The sequence below is a fragment of the Phocoena phocoena genome, chromosome 2 (genome assembly GCF_963924675.1).
Source record: "Phocoena phocoena chromosome 2, mPhoPho1.1, whole genome shotgun sequence".
Classification (NCBI taxonomy): domain Eukaryota; kingdom Metazoa; phylum Chordata; class Mammalia; order Artiodactyla; family Phocoenidae; genus Phocoena; species Phocoena phocoena.
Window position 1 is genome coordinate 117,061,599 of NC_089220.1, and position 18,845 is coordinate 117,080,443.

Here is an 18,845-nt window from a genome sequence, read left to right on the forward strand (position 1 = left end):
GTTCAAAATATTAAATAATATCTCTGGACTTAAGAGTTTGAGGTAAGAGATTAAGAACCTATCTATGTATATAACTTTACATGTATATGTATAGTTAGTGTACATATATTGATATTATTGTACACTAAGTTGCAATGTAAAACATATTTCTGACTAGGTTGAGACAAAAAGTCTGCAAGTTACTGGTTAGGTGACATTTTTCATAGACAATGGCCGTACCTAGGCTTCATTAATTCTTATTCTACAAAACTCCCGGAAAGAGGGCTTCCCTGGTGGCACAGTGGTTGAGAGCCCGCCTGCTGATGCAGGGGACACGGGTTCGTGCCCCGGTCCAGGAAGATCCCACATGCCGCGGAGCGGCTGGGCCCGTGAGCCATGGCCGCTGAGCCTGCGCGTCTGGAGCCTGTGCTCCGCAACGGGAGAGGCCACAACAGTGAGAGGCCCGCGTACAGAAGAAAAAAAAACTCCCAGAAAGAGACATCCCACCTTTATGACTCAGTGTTCCTGTGTATTTTATTTTAATTCCTCCCACTTTACTTTTAAGATTGTTTCTTGTTCTGAGGAAGCAGATATTGGTCATCATTTACAGGTGACCTTTAAACTGAACACAATGTCTGAAGTTTACATCATTCCTAAATCTCATAAAGAATAGAAAAAAATCACCCTAACCATTGAAGGGGGGTTGAAAGGGCCATTTCACAGTCTTACCTTCAGCAAGTTTAGGACTTTCTTGCCAAGATCCAGCTCAAAGTTGGCATAATTAGAACCGCACATGTCATAGATAAACACCAGTCCATTCCTCTGAGTTTCAAAGCTGTAAAGCAACCATTGAATGAAAACATTTATAAGTAATAAGATGGATGAGGCAAATTGAAAACCTGGGTCAAAACAAAGACACAGAGAGTGTGGGACACATCTGGGACTGAAATAATTGCCTTCCTGAACTGGCCTGAACTTTTGTGACTGGCCTTACAAGAAGAATTTATAATAAGAAATATATATTTGGTCTTTGACCCTGTTTCCTGGCAAACTTCCTAAAACTTAGAATTTCCAGGAGTGCGAGGAAGGCATCCATTGCTATATTAATGAGGTGACTTTTAGAATGCCCTTAGATCATCTAAGGATGGGGGCTGGTTGCCAGAGGAACCAACCACGTGACTAGAAAGGGTTGGGAGTTGGGACTTCCAGTCCCATCCCCCCCACACACACACTCAGGAAGGGTTGTGGGGCTGGAGATTGAGCTCAGTCACTAATGGCCAATGATTTAATCAATCATGCCTTGTAATGAATGAAGCCTCCATAAAATGCCAAAGGGATGAGATTTGGAGAATTTCCAAGTTGATGAACACATGCAGGTGCAGGGAGTGCAGCTCTCTCAGAGAGGGAATGGAAGCTCCATGCCCCTTTCCCCATACCTTGCCCTCTATGCACCTCTTCCATCTGGCTGTTCCTGAGTTATACTCTCTTATAATAAACTGGTAACCTATTAAGTATAACATTTGAGTCTGTGAACCGTTCTAGCAAATTAATCGAACCCAAGGAGGGGGCATTGGAACCTCTGATCTATGGTCAGAAGCAGAGGTGACAACCTGGACTTGCCACTGGAGTCTGAAGGGGGCAGGGGACAGTCTTTTAGGACTGAGCCTTTAACCTGTGTGATCTGAGGCTATCTCCAGGTACATAGTGTCAGAGTTGAAATGAACTGCAGAACACCCAGTTTATGGGGGAGAATTGCTTGGTGGTATGGAGGGAATACCCCACATGTTGGAATTGGAATTATACTTATTGATGCATATTTATCCAGATTCATCAAGTACCAAACTCACAGGCTGAGAATGTTCCAGAGCATCTAGGTTATCAAAATTTGAACTGTTTCCTCCTACATCTCTGCATCTGCCTATCCAAATTCTATACCATTCTATGTTCAACTCAAAAGTTTCCTCTTCTATGAAGGTGCCCCTGATAATTGTCACCAAATGTACTACCATCCTTCACCCACTTGAAGCCCCATAAATCTTTTTGTGGATTTTTCTTGTGGCTCTTAATGTACTCCCACCTTGTGTAGCCATCTGAGTCTCTCCTAGAGGGCCCAAACAAAAGTTTACCTCATAACCCTCAACAGTCCCCAGCACAGTCCTTGCAAACAGATACATAATAAATGGTCACAGATTTGTAATTCAGTGGGCTAGAGCCCATCACTAAAAAAATACTTTAGGCCCACAGAAAACTGTAAAGCAAAATTCTAAGCTCAATGATGGTGTATCTGTCTCTTATGACTTTAATGGAGGAAGAGAATAAACCCACAAATGGCCTTTGGAAGGCATGTTAAAAAGTAGATTAAGAGGTGGTGAGCCTATTCCCAGATTGAGGTTAGGAACATGTGAAGATAGAAAAAGTATTACTCAATCCCATCTTCTTAATTCCTAAAGATTTCTCAAAGCTGCACTCTTCCACCAAGCCCGATCCTTACCTGCTCCCGATCTGCACACCTAAATGGTTGTTCAGAATAAATTATTTGATTGGACTACTCACTGATGATAGCAACAGTTTTCACATTTATTTACAATTGAGAAAATTTTTTGACACAAAACACATTCTTGAAATCAGAAGTCTCAATGTTATTTTGTATCCGTATTTTTTTTGCATCACCTCCTGGAAGCCTCTGTATCTTCATCCTTTCAACAGAATACAAGGCGGAAGCACCTACCCATGAAGCAGCATTTCAAAAATCTCTTAAGTAGGGCTTCCCTGGTGGCGCAGTGGTTAAGAATCCGCCTGCCAATGCAGAGGACAAGGGTTCAAGCCCTGGTCCGGGAAGTTCCCACATGCCGCGGAGTAATGAAGCCCGTGCGCCACAACTACTGAGTCTGCGCTCTAGAGCCCGCGAGCCACAACTACGGATGCCCGCATGCCTAGAGTCTGTGCTCCGCAACAAGAGAAGCCAACGCAATGAGAAGCCCACGTACCGCAACAAAGAGTATCCACCACTCTCTGCAACTAGAGAAAGCCCGCACGCAGCAAGGAAAACCCAATGCAGCCAAAAATAAATTAATTTAAAAAATCTCTGAAGTAGACCCAAGTTTCTCCAGCAGACTTAATTTCAAATGGCCCTTAACATGATAAAGTGAGTGCTAAATCTTGTCTCCTTTTTTCATGACCCCAGCCAGAGAGACTGATTCACCAAGATCAAAGATTCTGTTCAATGAGTGGCACAGTCATTGAGTAGACTATCCAGATCTAGAGACTTCCCTTTTCTCCACAAGCTCAACAGGGGCCAAACTCAAAGAATTACAGGTTTTCCCCTCACAGCTCCAGCCTGCGGCGGGACACTAAAACAAAGAGAAGTCAGTGCCAGGGGAAATAGAATTTAATAAAAAGAAGCTATGGTACATAATGATGCAGGTTCTATATTCATAGACCTGAAATTGCTCATCCTTTGAAGGCACATGAAATAAATACAAATGCAATAGCATTTTCACTTTTCTGGGTACAGAAGATGAGGTTTACAATAATAGCGCTAGTTCCCTACTAAAAATAATTGCTTCCCTACCCTATTGAGTTTGATTCCCGAGCTAGGATGTTACTGGGAACACCAAGATTACCACAGTCCCTGACATTTGTTTCAAAATAATCTAGGGTAAAGGGGTGGGTGAGGGGCTTTCAATGAAACAAGATTGGTTACAGATCACTTTGAAGAAGATGAATGAAAGGCATGTGAAAGTTGATGACACCACTTCCTCTCCACCATGGAGATTTGGGAATTTCCCATTATATAATGTTGAAAAGAAGGTTCCCTGCCCTCCTGGAGCTTACCATCTACCGGTAGATGAAAAAAACATCCATGTAAGACAAATGACATCATAAGGCCATGTATAATTAAATACGAAATCATTGGTATTAATAATAACTGCGATTAAAGTCAGAGTAAAAAGAATTTTATGACAAGTTGGAGTGGTGAGGGAACCAGTCACAGAAGTTGGGCCTTAAAGAAAGGGGAAGATTAAGTGAAGAGGAAGGGTTTCCTCCTCTTCCATTCTGGTTCACGGTAACAAAGGAAAACAAGAATTTCTATTCATTAATGAGAATATTTCATTCAGAAAAAAAACGGTTCACATTGGGCTTCCCTGGCGGCGCAGTGGTTGAGAGTCCGCCTGCCAATGCAGGGGACGCGGGTTCGTGCCCCGGTCCGGGAAGATCCCACATGCCGCGGAGCGGCTGGGCCCGTGAGCCATGGCCACTGAGCCTGCGCATCCGGAGCCTGTGCTCCGCAACGGGAGAGGCCACAACAGTGAGAGGCCCGCGTACCGCAAAAAAAAAAAAAAAAAAAAAAAAAAAAAGGTTCACATTTACTTACCTTACATGCACCCTCTGAATAATGAGGAGTCACTGAGGGTTTTTAAGAAAGGGATGGACATCACGAGAACAAAGTTTTAATTACATTTACCTGTGTGGTATTCCTATGGGATTCAATACTCACACTAGAAAAAGCAGCTTTGGCCACTGTCATGCCTACACAAGAGCTCCGACTCTCTAAGCTGCTCAAACAGGAAGGCAATGCTAAATTTTCTGGTAAAAGAGCCTTCCATTCATTCCCCTGAGCTAAGGAAACATTTCAAAGGGAACTATACTCTAGAAATTATGCCTGAAGACCAAGCATAAGAAAGAAGAACTGAGAAATTCCACATTTCTGACTGGCTGCTGACCGCTGGCCCTCTCTCCTTAGTAACTTCTCTTTTTCAGAATAATGCTGTGTGTGTGGTTTGGATATATCTCTCACCGAACACCACCAGCAGAAGCTAAGTATATGAAAGTATTAACAGTAACAAGGCAGCAACAAGTGAACTAGACGGAGAGCCCCGCTTCAGACAATCCTTTGGCTATTCCCATCCTCTAAGTCCAGAAGTATGACTGAAGTGCACAGTTGTCTCTCACTATCTCTGGTCTTAGCCCTCGATATATCACATCTAACCCAGAGGACCAGCCAATGACATTGAGAGCAATAACAAACTGTAAATGGCAAGCACCAGGGAAAAAAGAAAGTAAAAGAGGAAGATAACATAGTAGGGTACAAATAGCTCTGACCAAGAGTGAAGAAACCAGGATCTTAGACCAGCTGGATCAATATGTGATGACTGTAAAAGAGCCACAAAACTTCTTGGGGCTTCAGTTTCTCTGTCTATAGAACAGTGATAATACTACTTACCTAAGAGCAGGGAGGGAGACATGACCTGAGTTGCTTCTTTTGGCTTATGCACCTATTTATAAAAATGATTTTGCTTAACTTATACTCTTGGACTCCTCTCTCCTGAATGTTGAGTCTCAAAATCCTCTGCATTATTCCTATTTTACAGACAAAGAAACTGAGGTCCCACAGGGTCTTCAACATCAGGGGAGAATGATCGGAAAGAACCAGCACAGGTCATCTCACCTTCACTCCCTTTCAATAACATCATTCTCAATACACTAAGAATTGCTAGTTAACTAGCTCTCTCAGCTTCTGTTACCCTGAAATACAGCCAAGCAGGTCAAGATGCAGAATACCCAACATCTACATAGTACCTGGAAACATGCCAAGCCCTAAAGACATGGAATGTTTTCCATTCATAGCACTGCCCAGGGCACATCCTAGGAGCATAGTGAATGCACTGCTGAGTTTAATCAAATCAAACATCAAACAGTGTCACTTTCCCATCTGGATGTAGAACACCCAAAAGACAATTTCCATGCTCACCTATCCACAGCTCTGTCTAGCAAGTAAAACAGAGCCTGAAGTACCACGTGTTGGACTGACTTGTGGGGATGATGTAATCTGGCAGTGAAGAGGGCAATGGAGGCTCCTGTTGGGTCCCGAACATTCTAGAGCAAACAAAACAAAAAATATTTAGAAATCAAATAGAAAATCACAGAAATCACGAAGCCCTCTTATCCTGCACAAAGGTTTGTTATGAAGAGAACAGATGCTGATAATACTTCTCTGACTTGCATCAATTGCTCCAGAAAAGGAAGAAAGCTTTTTATCATCCCATGTCTGATTCTCAGCACCCCCTGGATTCCTTCCCACTGTGGTAGGAAAAAACCACATTCTCTTAACTCTTCAATTACAGAGAAATTAAACAATGGTCTACACTGGCTGCCTAGCTAATTTTCCCAGGCAGGATAGCAAAGAAATAAGCAACAGGAGAAATCCATAGAATATAACAATGGTTTCTATACTCTGCCTTAAAAGTACTGCTGGATACTTACTGGAAAGGCTGTGGTCTCTAAGTGGAGAGAGCTTGCATTAAATAAGGAAGGATGGGCCTCTGACACATTTTATACCCATCCCAAAGGCCTTAACTAACCTTAATGGACCTGTGAAGAAACTTTTCTAAATGTACTGTACAACTGATTTTCAATTATTACTAGAATAATTTTATGCCAAACTTCACATCTGCTCTCCACTGTTGAGACTCTCTGATTCAGGATAAGATATCTAGGAACAAAGTCCAAAGAGAACAGCTACACAAGAAAATAACAAGACACTACAAGAGGGGTTCATTAATACTCACTAAGATGGTGAATTTTCCACTAAGGATCTCAGAACGGAGAGGTTCCTCATGAGGTTTCAGCTTCACAATGCCCTCCTTCCTTCGTGTTTCCTGAAAATAAAAAAAGCAAGATGAATTAATATAAAAATACTGTACACCCATGACAGCTTTATGTAACCACCAAATCTCAGAGATAAGGGATTTTGGAAATCAGCTTCCTGAATCATGAATTCCTTTGTAACCCCCCTCTAGGCCAACTGAGTGTTGTCAGAATTCTTGTCCAATGCCAGCTTATCAGCCCCTTCGGGCTTAGGTTTTTTCTTTGAATCAGTGAGAATCCTAACCCTGAAGACCAACCACTATATATCAATCATTACAGTGCAAGGTCAAAGTTCTTAAACATGCAGCAGCACTGATATTAAAATATGCACCCCAAACTGTCTGGAAACAGATATCCTAACACATCCTCCAGGCTTAGGCCTCTCCTGTCTTAAATAGGAGCCATCCCTCCCCTCAATATACTCTCCAACAACAGCTACCATGACCTCATTTTAATTCATCTTCACAGCCAGATTCTTTAAACTCATCCTCAGTTCCCTCACACTCATTCCACTGCACTCTCGTTTCCTCCCAAACTAACTATACCATCCAGAGCTCCTGCTCAATCCAATGGGCATTTTCAGTCCTTCTTCTACATGACAAGGGTGACTACTCACATTCTCTTTTTCCTGAGACATCCTCTATTTTTGACTTAAAAAAAAAAATACTCTCTTGGTTTTTCTATTTCTTCAGCTACTCCTTCTAAGTCTCTTGTGGGCTTTTTTTCATTCATTTGTTCACTCACTGACTCATTCATTCATTCTGTCAGTATTTGTTGAGCAACTATTATGTGCCAGGCACTCAGCTAAGTGCTAAGGACACTCTGGTGAATATAACAAACTAGGTCTTTGTTTATATTCTTCCCCAATTCATCCCTAAAATCAAATTCAAATGCCTTCAGAGGCAAGGCAGCAAGTGAAGACAGTATGAGTGCTGGAATCACAGGAGAGTGCATGCCTTACATAAAGCATTCAAACTTAACTTTAAAAAACAACACTGGACCAAAGAAAGCAAAAAGTCTGAAATGAGGTTCTGCCCTACACATCTCCCTATTCCTCACACTCTCCCAGGATGACCTCACCCATTCTCATGGCTCCAATATTCACCTCCAATATTCTACTTTGGTCACTCTGAAATCACTACTTTCAGTCCAGCCTTCTTTTCCCAACCCTAGACTCACATCCCAACTGCTTAGAGGACATGTCTATTTGGATATCCCATTGGCACTTCAACCTTAACACGGCCAAACTGAACTCATGACCTACTCTCTCCACGTACCTGTACCCATTCAGTGTCTCTTAATTAGTGAATGCCACCACTATTTACCACCCTGCCACCCAAGCCAGAGACCTGGAATTCACTTCCCTTTCCTCACACTAGTTTAATAAGCAACTCTGTCCTATCAATTTTACTTCTAGAATCTGACCACTTTTTCTCTATCTCCCTGACACTACATTTAATGACACCACAATCATCTCTCTCCTAGTAAGTACAACAGCCTTATAATTGGTCTGTCTCCAGTATAGCCCTTCTGGTCCATCCTCTAAATCACAGTGAAAATAATCTTTCAGAAAGCAAATCTGATCAAGGCATTCTGTTGTTTATACCTTCAATGAATTTCTCTGCCCTTAAGAAAGAGCAGATACTCTCTGATCTGGCCTTGTTTACCTGCTGCTCAATCTCTTGCCATGCCCCCTTCTCGCACTCAGCATTTCTGATCAGCTCAATTTGTCTCTTGCCACTAGGCATCTGAACTTGCTGTTCTCTCTGCCATACTCCGCTACTGTCTGATTCCTACTCATTCTTCTACTCTTAATTTAGAAGTCATTTCCTTCAGGAAAGCTTCCTTGACCCTCTTAATTAAATGTGCTTTCCACAGAACCCAGTACTGTCGTATCATAACATTTCTATAATTGTTTATTTACTCTCTTTCTAAATAGTAATCTCTGCACTGGGAACATAGTAGATATACAATAAATATCTGTTGAATATTGAACAACATGACCCACAAAATGGGTGTAAGTGAGCTTTAGTTTTAAACTCTTAAATTAATCCTAGTGCCTCTTATCTCAGTCTCCTTTTTTTTTTTTTTTAAATTTATTTAGGGAGCTTCTAAGTATGTTCAGAAGGATTTTCGCACTCCAAGGTAGGGCTCTTAGATACCGATCCACTTTTTTTTTAATGGGAGTGGGGAGAACCACTGTTTGTGTAGACTGTGGCAGAAACAACAGCAACATAGAGAACCCAGGTGCCACATGGCAGGTCCATCCCTGAGGTACATACTCTGTAGGAGTGAAACAACTCTATGGCACGGAGCACATCAAACTTCCGGGCCATGAGGAACTTGACGGCCACATTCCAAGAGAGCGGGGAAACGTTGTACTGAACTGTCCACTTGTTAATCTCTTCAAGAAACTGCTTGGTGGCCTGTTTGACAAAGAAAGTAAAGATAGCTATTAGAGAATATATTTACAGAAACAAAAAAATAAGCAAGAAAAAAAATAAACTTTCCCCAAGCAAGTTTGAACCCAAAGTTTACTAGAGGGAACAGGGAAAACAAAAGTTGAAAACAGATCTGAAACCAGAAATTGTTAAATTTCATACAACTCAATGAGGCCAGAAGCCAGAGCCAGGTCCAGAGAGCAGGGCTTAGCACAGGAATGTATGAAGAAATAATGAGGGGAAGACCAAGGCTCCCAAATACATGCAAATTACTGGCCCCAAAGCAAAAAACAAAAACAAAAAAAAAAACCCAGCAGTTTGTTTTTTTTTTTTAAGGCTAAAAAAAAAAAGTGGATGGGCCCTCTGAAGAGTTATTGCCTAACGCACAGTGTAGTATAGCAGTCTCAGCTGCTGTTTTGGTCCCGTAAGCCAGTCACACAAAGTAAAACAATCAGAAAATGGTTTTAGTTCTGAAATTAGCAATACTGTTGAGAGCAGCAAAATGATTAGAAGAATTTAACAAATGTAAAGGCCAACTGCTCTTTGCACTGACTGACCCCACAGGACCTCTTTGTGCTTCATATGGCAGCCCCCAAAACTGGACACCAGTGCCCAGAGGGTCATTAACAGCTCCTCTGGATAGTGGTTTGGGAGAGGGGTGTGAGGGTAGAGAACCTACTACTGGGGGAGGAGTGGGAATTTTCATTTTTACTGTTTAATCCCAAGCTGACAAGATGCCTATTTCCATAATTATTCGTATCTCTTGATTAATCCATGCTCTTTTATCCTCTCTCACCCTATTTCTCCTTACATTTTAACCAGTCTCCGCTCTAGCCAAACCACCCTTCTGTTTCTTCATTTTAGAATAGGATTTTTTTGGCATGCATTTTCTAAATTGCTAAACGTTTTCTGCACGGCTCTTTCTTCCCTTCCAATCAGAAACGTTTCTCACTTACTGGTCCAAAATGTGATCAACTTGATGAGAATTCTGAAATTTAATTGATCAACCAACCAACCCCTCAGTTAAGATGTATTTATTAAACTATTGTGGGGACTTCCCTGGTGGTCCAGTCAGTAAGACTCTGCGTTCCCAATGCAGAGGGCCTGGGTTCGATCCCTGGTCAGAGAACTAGATCCCACGTGTATGCCACAACTAAGAGTCCACATGCCGCAATGAAGATCCCGCCTGTCGCAATGAAGATCCGGCGCAGCCAAAATAAATAAATATTTTTTTAAAGATAAACTATTGTGTATTTAACTATTTGTTAATATCTGTGCTACATATAAGGAATACAAAATGAGGTTTGTTTCAAGAGGTGTAAGATCAACCTACTATGTGACCGTGGTCTCTAATTTTTCTTTACTTTTTAAAAATATTTGTTTATTTATTTATTTTGGCTGCACTGGGTCTTAGTTGCAGTACACGGGATCTTTTTTCGTTGCGGTATGTGGGATCTTTTTTTAGTTGTGGCATGTGGGATCTTTTTTTAGTTGTGGCATGGGGGCTTCTCAGTTGCAGCACACGAACTCTTAGTTGTGGCATGCAAACTCTTAGTTGCGGCATGCATGCGGGATCTAGTTCCCCGACCAGGGATTGAACCCAGGCCCCCTGTATTGGGAGCAGGGAGTCTTACCCACTGAACCACCAGGGAAGTCCCAGTCTCTAATTTTTCAATTCAAAAACAGGAGAGAGGACTTCCCTGGTGGTCCACTGGTTAAGACTCCACGCTTCCACTGCAGGGGGCATGGGTTTGATCCCTGGTCTGGGAAGTTCCACATGCCACATGGTGTGGCAAAAAAAAAAAAAAAAAAAACAGGGGAGAAAGGGTAACAGGAATGACCTACTTCAGAGTCTTAGCAACAAGTCCTACCTTGCAAATACAATCCAAATTGCTACATATGTGTTTAAATAACTAGCAAACTAGAATCCCAGGAGAGTCAGCAATACCTCATATAACAGAGCACCTGATTCATTCCCCCAATTTCTAGGAAAGGATAAAGGCACTTTACAAACCAGGGTAAAATCTAAGAGGCTTGGGGCTGCACCTGAGCTTTAGAACCCTCCAACTGAGGCAACATACCTCACATCAACTGGAAAAGGAGAGAACCAGCAAAACTAATCAGGCAAAGTGCATAAAGAGAGCCAAGAAATAAAGGCTATGAAGAAAAGCTTTCAGACGATCACTTTGGCCCAGAACCAGTTACAGTCAGACCAGAGAAATGAGTCCCAGAGAAGACAACAGGACAAACTTAGAATGCTCCACCAGAAAACAGTTGGAGTTGCCTCTGTGGGGTGAGTGGCCAGCATCAGAATGAGGAAAGACGGAAGGGAAAAGAAGCCGGCACAGAAAGATCCCAGAAACAAAAGTGCGGCAAGTCCGGAAGGTCCTAGGAGATTTTGTAAAGGCTATTTGTTTAATTAACATATCATCTTCTTAAGCCAGCTCTCTCCTGGGCATCTCTGAAGCTGCCTGTAGAGTAAAACACCAGAATAACAGAATATCTTTTCCCTCTTTTTCTAATAAAAACAATCAAAAGACAAAACAATATGCAGGTGGGAGGGGGAAATATAGTTAAATGACCAGGAGGTGATATGAAATCCAACTATTAAGATGATTTTTCATTTCTCATAAATAAGCCACACCCCAACAAGAGACACACAGGTTTCACACACTTCCTTCCAGGTACATATTGGCTTCCTTCTCATTAAACTCAGTTCCTTCAAGGTTCTTAATGTCCTGTAGCTCCCAAGAGCTGCTGCCTTCAGCTGACCTCTGTCCCCCGCTGGTCAGGATGTTGTTCTTGGCTTTAAGCATGGGAACAATTCCTCCAGATTTGGCAGGACTAGGCCTTGCATGAAGAGAGTCCAGTGTACTATAAACAGTGATGTGATATTTACGGATACAAATACACTCATACATCGCCTGCTATGTTCAGCCTCATTCTCTCTCTCCTGCATGCCCATTCCTCCGGTCAAAGAGATGAACCTCTTAGACAAGCTAGAAAGATGGTCTCATCTTCCACAGCCCCTCTCTAAACAGTTCATCAGGTCCCTCCCTCCGTCTGCACAAGGGTTTGGCACAGCCACAAAGTACAGACCAATTTGTGGTTCTGTTTGTTACCAGAAAAACAAGCCCCAGATATTTTAATGAGCGATACACTCTTCAGAAGGGATCACTGAAATTCCTGAAATTAATCTTCAGTGTATTTCCTGGTGAAAGAAAGAATGAGCCAAATGGTTAAGTCACAGCTTACAAAATACTTCAGATCAAGGTGAATGATTTGAAGCTATCTAGGCTTATGAATAATCACAAGTTGTTCACACCTGGCAACAAAGGCGTGGTCACAGTTCAAACAGCTTTGGTCTTCCTTTGGGAAAAGGTCTGAACTGATGTACAGAAAAACTAACATTATCACTTACAACCCTCCTCAACCAGCTTGTTAGGTATGGGTAAGATTTGTTACAGCATAGTCAAAGCTTACCGTAATTACATACTTCTCCCACAATCATGTTTAAATTGATAAAAACAAGTTTCTTGACTAAGAAACCAGAGAACCACTATAAAATGGCTGAGAAATCTGTCAGTTAAGTGATTATACCCTGGACACTATCTACTGGTGTTGTATGGTATAGGAGAGAATAAAACCAACAACATAGTCTTCATGCTATATTAAGCTCCCAAGAGCAGCTATAATTTTCAGATGAACTCTAGGCAAGGGGCTAGCAACCCAAAAGGTCCAGAAGAATGGGCTGGCACCCTTGGTTCCACAGTTAGTACCTAAAATCCTGTATTCCAAGACAATGTGGGCAAGAGTGAAACCTACCCTTGAAATAAAGTCCTGGGATGTCAGCCATCTAACCACCAAGAAACAAGTCTAGCAGTGTAGTGGGTTTGGGAGTCAGAAAGAACCCACCCTCTCACTCACTCCTGTATGATCTGGGCAAGTCACTTAACCTCTCTGAGCCTCTATTTCTTCATGAAAAGATAAGGCTTGAACAAGACAACAGATAAGAAGCATTCACCACACTACCTGGCACTTGGTAGGCAGTCTCTGAATGGATGTTCATTCTTTCTTCTTTTTTTTTTTTTTTAAATTTATTTTATTTATTTATTTTTGGCTGCATTGGGTCTTCGTTGCTGTTCGCGGGCTTTCTCTAGTTGCAGTGAGAGGTGGCTACTCTTTGTTGAGCTGCGTGGGCTTCTCATTGCAGTGGCTTCTCTTGTTGCCGAGCACAGGCTCTAGGCGCACAGGCTTCAGTAGTTGTGGCTCGCGGGCTCTAGAGCACAGGCTCAGTAGTTGTGGCGCACAGGCTTTGTTGCTCCACAGCATGTGGGATCTTCCTGGGCCAGGGCTCGAACCCATGTCCCCTGAATTGGCAGATGGATTCTTAACCACTGCGCCACCAGGGAAGCCCATTCTCTTTTTTTCTTAACTCCAGTCATTTCACACTAAAACTTCTTTCAACAGAGAGCTCCTCAAAATCAAGTGACCTTTGTTGTTTCTCTTTAGCCTGTAGCAATTCAATCTCTCTAATCCATTTTATCCAAAAGCATAAATTTAAATTAGAAACTTCCAATATGTGTTAAACTGTAATACAAAAGTCTCTAAAGGATCAACTTATCCTCATTCAGGGCTCTGTGGCAACATAGGAAAAGCTAGGTCCAGAAGTATTTATACCCCATAGCACAGGGAGATCAGCTTGGTGCTTTGTGACCACCTGGAGGGGTGGGATAGGCAGGGTGGGAGGGAGGGAGATGCAAGAGGGAAGAGATATGGGAACATATGTATATGTATAACTGATTCACTTTGTTATAAAGCAGAAACTAACACACCATTGTAAAGCAATTATACTCCAATAAAGATGTAAAAACAAAACAAAACAAAAAAAGAAGTATTTATACCCTTGCTCCCAACTCTCAATGCTTTTGTCCCTACACTGGCAGCTCTGGAGATTAACACTGCCATCCTGAGCACTAATCCTTTTTAACAGCATCAAACTGACTTGAGAGTATTTCTCATCATAATACAGGAACAATTTTGCTCAGGACAAACACCATGCAAAAAAATGCAGTCAGTCACCCTGCACTGAATACCTAAATAAGGAAAGTGATTCAATATAAGACTCAGTGTCTGCCTTTTAACAAATGTGAGGTTACCTCTGTATTTCAGCAAATATGCCATTTCCCCATTAATTTCAGTGACAGATGCATTAATAAATTACCTTCCTCTTATGCCTGTTTTCCCACCTTTCCTTCATTGTGAATTTTCTTGTAATGTCTAGTAATCCCTTTAGTCCACATCAATCTGCCAGGAAACAGAATCTGAGCTAAAATACACTAGCTTGCTATAATGCAGCAAGGTGAAGTTTGCTGAATTTTCAACCTAAAAACTACGCTCTTGGGACTTCCCTGGTGGTTACAGTGGTTAAGAATCTGCCTGCCAATGCAGGGGACACAGGTTCGATCCCTGGTCCAGGAGAATCTCCCATGCTGCAGAGCAACTAAGCCCGTGTGCCACAACTACTGAGCCTGCGCTCTGGAGCCTGCGAGCCACAACTACAGAGCCTGCATGTGCCGCAACTACTGAAGCCCGCGTGCCTAGAGCCCATGCTCCGCAACAAGAGAAGCCACCACGATGAGAAGCCCACGCACTGCAATGAAGAGTAGCCCCCGCTCCCCACAACTAGAGAAAGCCTGTGTGCAGCAATGAAGACCCAACACAGCCAAAAATAAAATTATTTTTTAATTAATTTTAAAAAGAGCCAGGGGCTTTCTTGGTGGTGCAGTGGTTAAGAATCCACCTGCCAATGGAGGGGACATGGGTTCAAGCCCTGGTCTGGGAAGATCCCACATGCCACAGAGCAACTAAGCCCGTGCGCCACAACTACTGAGCCTGCGTGCCTAGAGCCCATGCTCCTCAACAAGAGAAGCCACCACAATGAGAAGCCTGCACACCGCAACAAAGAGTAGCCCCCGATCGCCGCAACTGGAGAAAGCCCATACACAGCAACAAAGATCCAGCGCAGCCAAAAATAAAATAAATAAAATTTAAAAAAAAAAGAGCCAGTGCTGGGACTTTCCTGGTGGTCCAGTGGTAAAGAATCCGCCTTCCAATGCAGGGGACACGGGTTCGATCCCTGGTTAGGGAACTAAGATCCCACACACCAGGGGGACAACTAAAGCCCACATATCACAACTACTGAACTCGCGTGCCTCAACTAGAGCCCACGTGCTGCAAATTATAGAGCCCTCGTGCTCTGGAAACTGTGGGCCACAACTAGAGAAAAGAAAACCTACAGGCCACAACTAGAGAGAAGCCCACGCACCACAACAAAGAGCCCAAGCACCACAACAAAAAATGGCACGCGGGTGCCTCAAAGAAGATCCCGCGTGCCACAACTAAGACCCGATGCAGCCTAAAATAAATAATAAATAAATAAAAGAGCCAGTACTTGCTTTCTTTTTCTTTTATTATTATTTTATTGCCTTATATCTGAGGTTTACAACAGTGCTTGGCACTCAGCAAAAATACTTGAATGAATAATTAATAACAAGTAAAGGATGGATAAGCAATTCTTCAAAGAAACTCAACTGGCCAATAAAGTTACAGAAAATATTCAACCTCATTAGTAATCATGGAAATGTAACCAAAACCAGCCAAGGTTCCCTCCCACCCCGCTCAATGCTACTACCTAGTGTTGGTGAGGGTTCAGCAAAGGCACTCAAGCAGTCACTTAAAGACTATAAAAAACAGCATAGGATCTTTGACCCCGCAGTGCCACTCCCAGAAAAATAACCTAGATCTGTGAACATTTTCATCAATAAGGATAATTAACAAAACAGTACAAATCACCTCAAAATATAAATTGGTGAAACAATGGTAGTACACAGAATGTAACATTAAGATGAAAAAATGCTCATTAAACATTAACACAGATCATTAACAAATACGTAACAACAGAATCTCATTTTCATTTCTTAAAGTCTGAATACATAAAAATATGAAAATGTTTGCAGTAGTTATTACCACCAAGTGTTAAGATGAACACTCTGAAATCTTGGTGTTTTCCTGTATTTCCCCAGTTTTTCCTTACAATAAACATGCGTTACTTTTGTAGTCAGAAAAAAGGGGAGGGGAAGGTTTGGGAGTAAATTTGACAAATCAATTTTGAAGTACTGAGTCCCTAGCAAAGTATTCTCCCCCAAGACTGCCACCCTTAAACCTTAGTAACTCTGCTACTAATTCAAATCACTATAACAGTGGTGCTGTTTGGGCACCCAAACTTTAAATGAAGCTAGAGGTGCAGCAATATTAAATTCAGCACTTCTAACTGCTGGAGTAACCACTCTGCTTGATCCCAGCTCTACAACTTACTAGCTCTGTGCTGTTTCCTTATCTGTTAAAAGTGATGAGTACCCTGCTCATAGGAACGCTGAAGTTTAAATGAATTAATGTTTCATTGATAATAGAACCCAACATATGTAAGCCTTACATGTAAGAGCCAGTGCTTTCTTTTTTTTTTTAATTAATTAATTATTTTTGGCCGCATTGGGTCTTCGTTGCTGCGCGTGGGCTTTCTCTAGTTGCGGCGAGCAGGGGATACTCTTCGTTGAGGTGCACAGGCTTCTCATTGTGGTGGCTTCTCTTGTTGCAGAACACAGGCTCTAGGTGTGTGGGCTTCAGTAGTTGTGGCTTGCAGGCTCTAGAGCGCAGCCTCAGTAGTCATGGCGCATGGGCTCTAGGCGTGTGGGCTTCAGTAGTTGTGGCTTGCAGGCTCTAGAGCGCAGGCTCAGTAGTCATGGCACACGGACTTAGTTGCTCTTCGATGTGTGGGATCTTTCCAGACCAGGGCTCGAACTCATGTCCCCTGCATTGGCAGGTGGATTCTTAACCACTGCGCCACCAGGGAAGTCCCCAGTGCTTTCTTAAATAGGGTTTTACTGCATCTTGGAAGGAAAAAGTTTTAAGAAAAACTTTCTGATTTTATTTCATAACTTCTGTTATGAAATAATGTAAGAAAATCTGTAAAAAAAAAAAAAAAAAGGAAGCTGTCAGCCAGCGGGTGCCTCTAGGACTGAACGGCTGAGGGTGGGCTGCCGTCAGTCTCTGCAGGCTGGGCCAGGCCTCCTGAGAGTCTAAGGTGATCCACTGTGTATAAGCATTGGTGGTCCTGCACAGGTCACCATGCAGAACGCCATGAGTTAGAAGCTGGGGGACGGAGGGCTTAGAGATGCTTGAGGGACATCCTTAACCTACGTGAAATGTTGGAGGTTGAGGTGAAAAATATGGCTTTGATATCTTCATGGAAGACTGCATTATTTCAGGACTTCCCTGGTGGTCCAGTGATTAAGAATCCGCCTTCCCATGCAGGGGATGTGGGTTCGATCCCTGGTCGGCGAACTAAGATCCCACATGCCTTGGGGCAACTAAGCCCACGCACTGCAAGTACTGAGCCCACGCACCACAACTAGAGAGAAGCCCATGTGTCACAACGAAACATCCTGCATGCTGCAATGAAGATCCCACATGCTGCAACTAAGACCCGACGCAGCCAAATAAATAAATAAATGTTTTTTAAAAAAAGACTGCATGATTTCAATCCTGAATCTGGTTCAGTTCCCTTATTGACTTATTACTATATTTTAAAATGTTTGTTTAATTTAAAAAAAAAAAGGAAAAGGTCAACCAAAATCCCATCACCCTACAGCTGTTTTCATGTTTTAATCATTTAAAAGTGGACTTCCCTGGTGGCGCAGTGGTTAAGAATCCGCCTGCCAGTGCAGGGAACACAGGTTCGAGCCCTGGTCTGGGAAGATCCCACATGCCGCAGAGCAACTAAGCCAACGCGCCACAACTACTAAGCCTGCGCTCTAGAGCCCACGAGCCACAACTACTGAAGCCGGCACACCTAGAGCCCGTGCTCCGCAACAAGAGAAGCCACTGCAATGAGAAGCCCATGCATCGCAATGAAGAGTAGCTCCCGCTTGCCGCAACTACAGAAAGCCCGTGCACAGCAACGAAGACCCAACACAGCCAAAAATAAATAAATTAATTAATTAAAAAATAATAATAATAATTTAAAAGTTAAAGTCAACAGAAAAATACTAATAGATATATACTTTTCTAAGTTTATGTCCCCACAATCACCCCACACACACACACACACACACACACACACGCATCTTGGGGGAAGGGAAGAAGAAAGAGGGACTATTCAAGTAGACATTGTTTTAGTGCAGAGACTTGTTTCCTCTCTGGCAACCTTCCATGACTAGTAGCAGTAGTATCCCCCTTCAAGGCAAGAGCACAGCAGAGCTCTTTCAGGCATCCACTCATGTAGTCAGTCAAGCATTCACAAGTATTTGCTGAGGGCCTACTCTATGCTAAGCAGTACAGTAGCTGTTGAGGAGACATAATTTAGAGAGAGAAAGACCCATTCTAAGCAGGTTACAGTCATTTAAACATGCAGACATGTATAAATGGATCAGCATCATATAATTTGATAAGTTCTAAGACAGATCTATGAACAGAGTACTATGGGATTCAAACTCTCTAAGAGAATTAAAAACAAATCTTTTTTTTTTTGGCAAATACATGAAATTTCCATTTTATTACAGTTTTATACCACATTAGTTCAAATGCATTTCTCTACAACTACTCCAACAGAGCTCCTCTAGAATTACTTCAGTCATCCTTAACATGTGACTTTACCAGACTTTGAATGTAAAATAAACATATAAAATTTCAAATTTGTAACTTTTAATTATGAATGGG

General features: G+C 42.3%; 1 protein-coding gene across 1 annotated transcript in view; it reads right to left on the reverse strand.

Annotated features, from left to right (window-relative positions):
* The window catches only part of PTPN9 (protein tyrosine phosphatase non-receptor type 9), a 79,028-nt gene that overhangs the window by 34,809 nt on the left and 25,374 nt on the right, over nt 1-18,845 (reverse strand). The window contains exons 2-5 of the mRNA XM_065871845.1: nt 8,910-9,053; nt 6,549-6,638; nt 5,732-5,856; nt 709-814 (exon numbers count right to left, since the gene is read on the reverse strand). Of these exons, the coding sequence (XP_065727917.1) occupies nt 709-814; nt 5,732-5,856; nt 6,549-6,638; nt 8,910-9,053 (465 nt within the window). The remainder of the gene's footprint in view (nt 1-708; nt 815-5,731; nt 5,857-6,548; nt 6,639-8,909; nt 9,054-18,845) is intronic.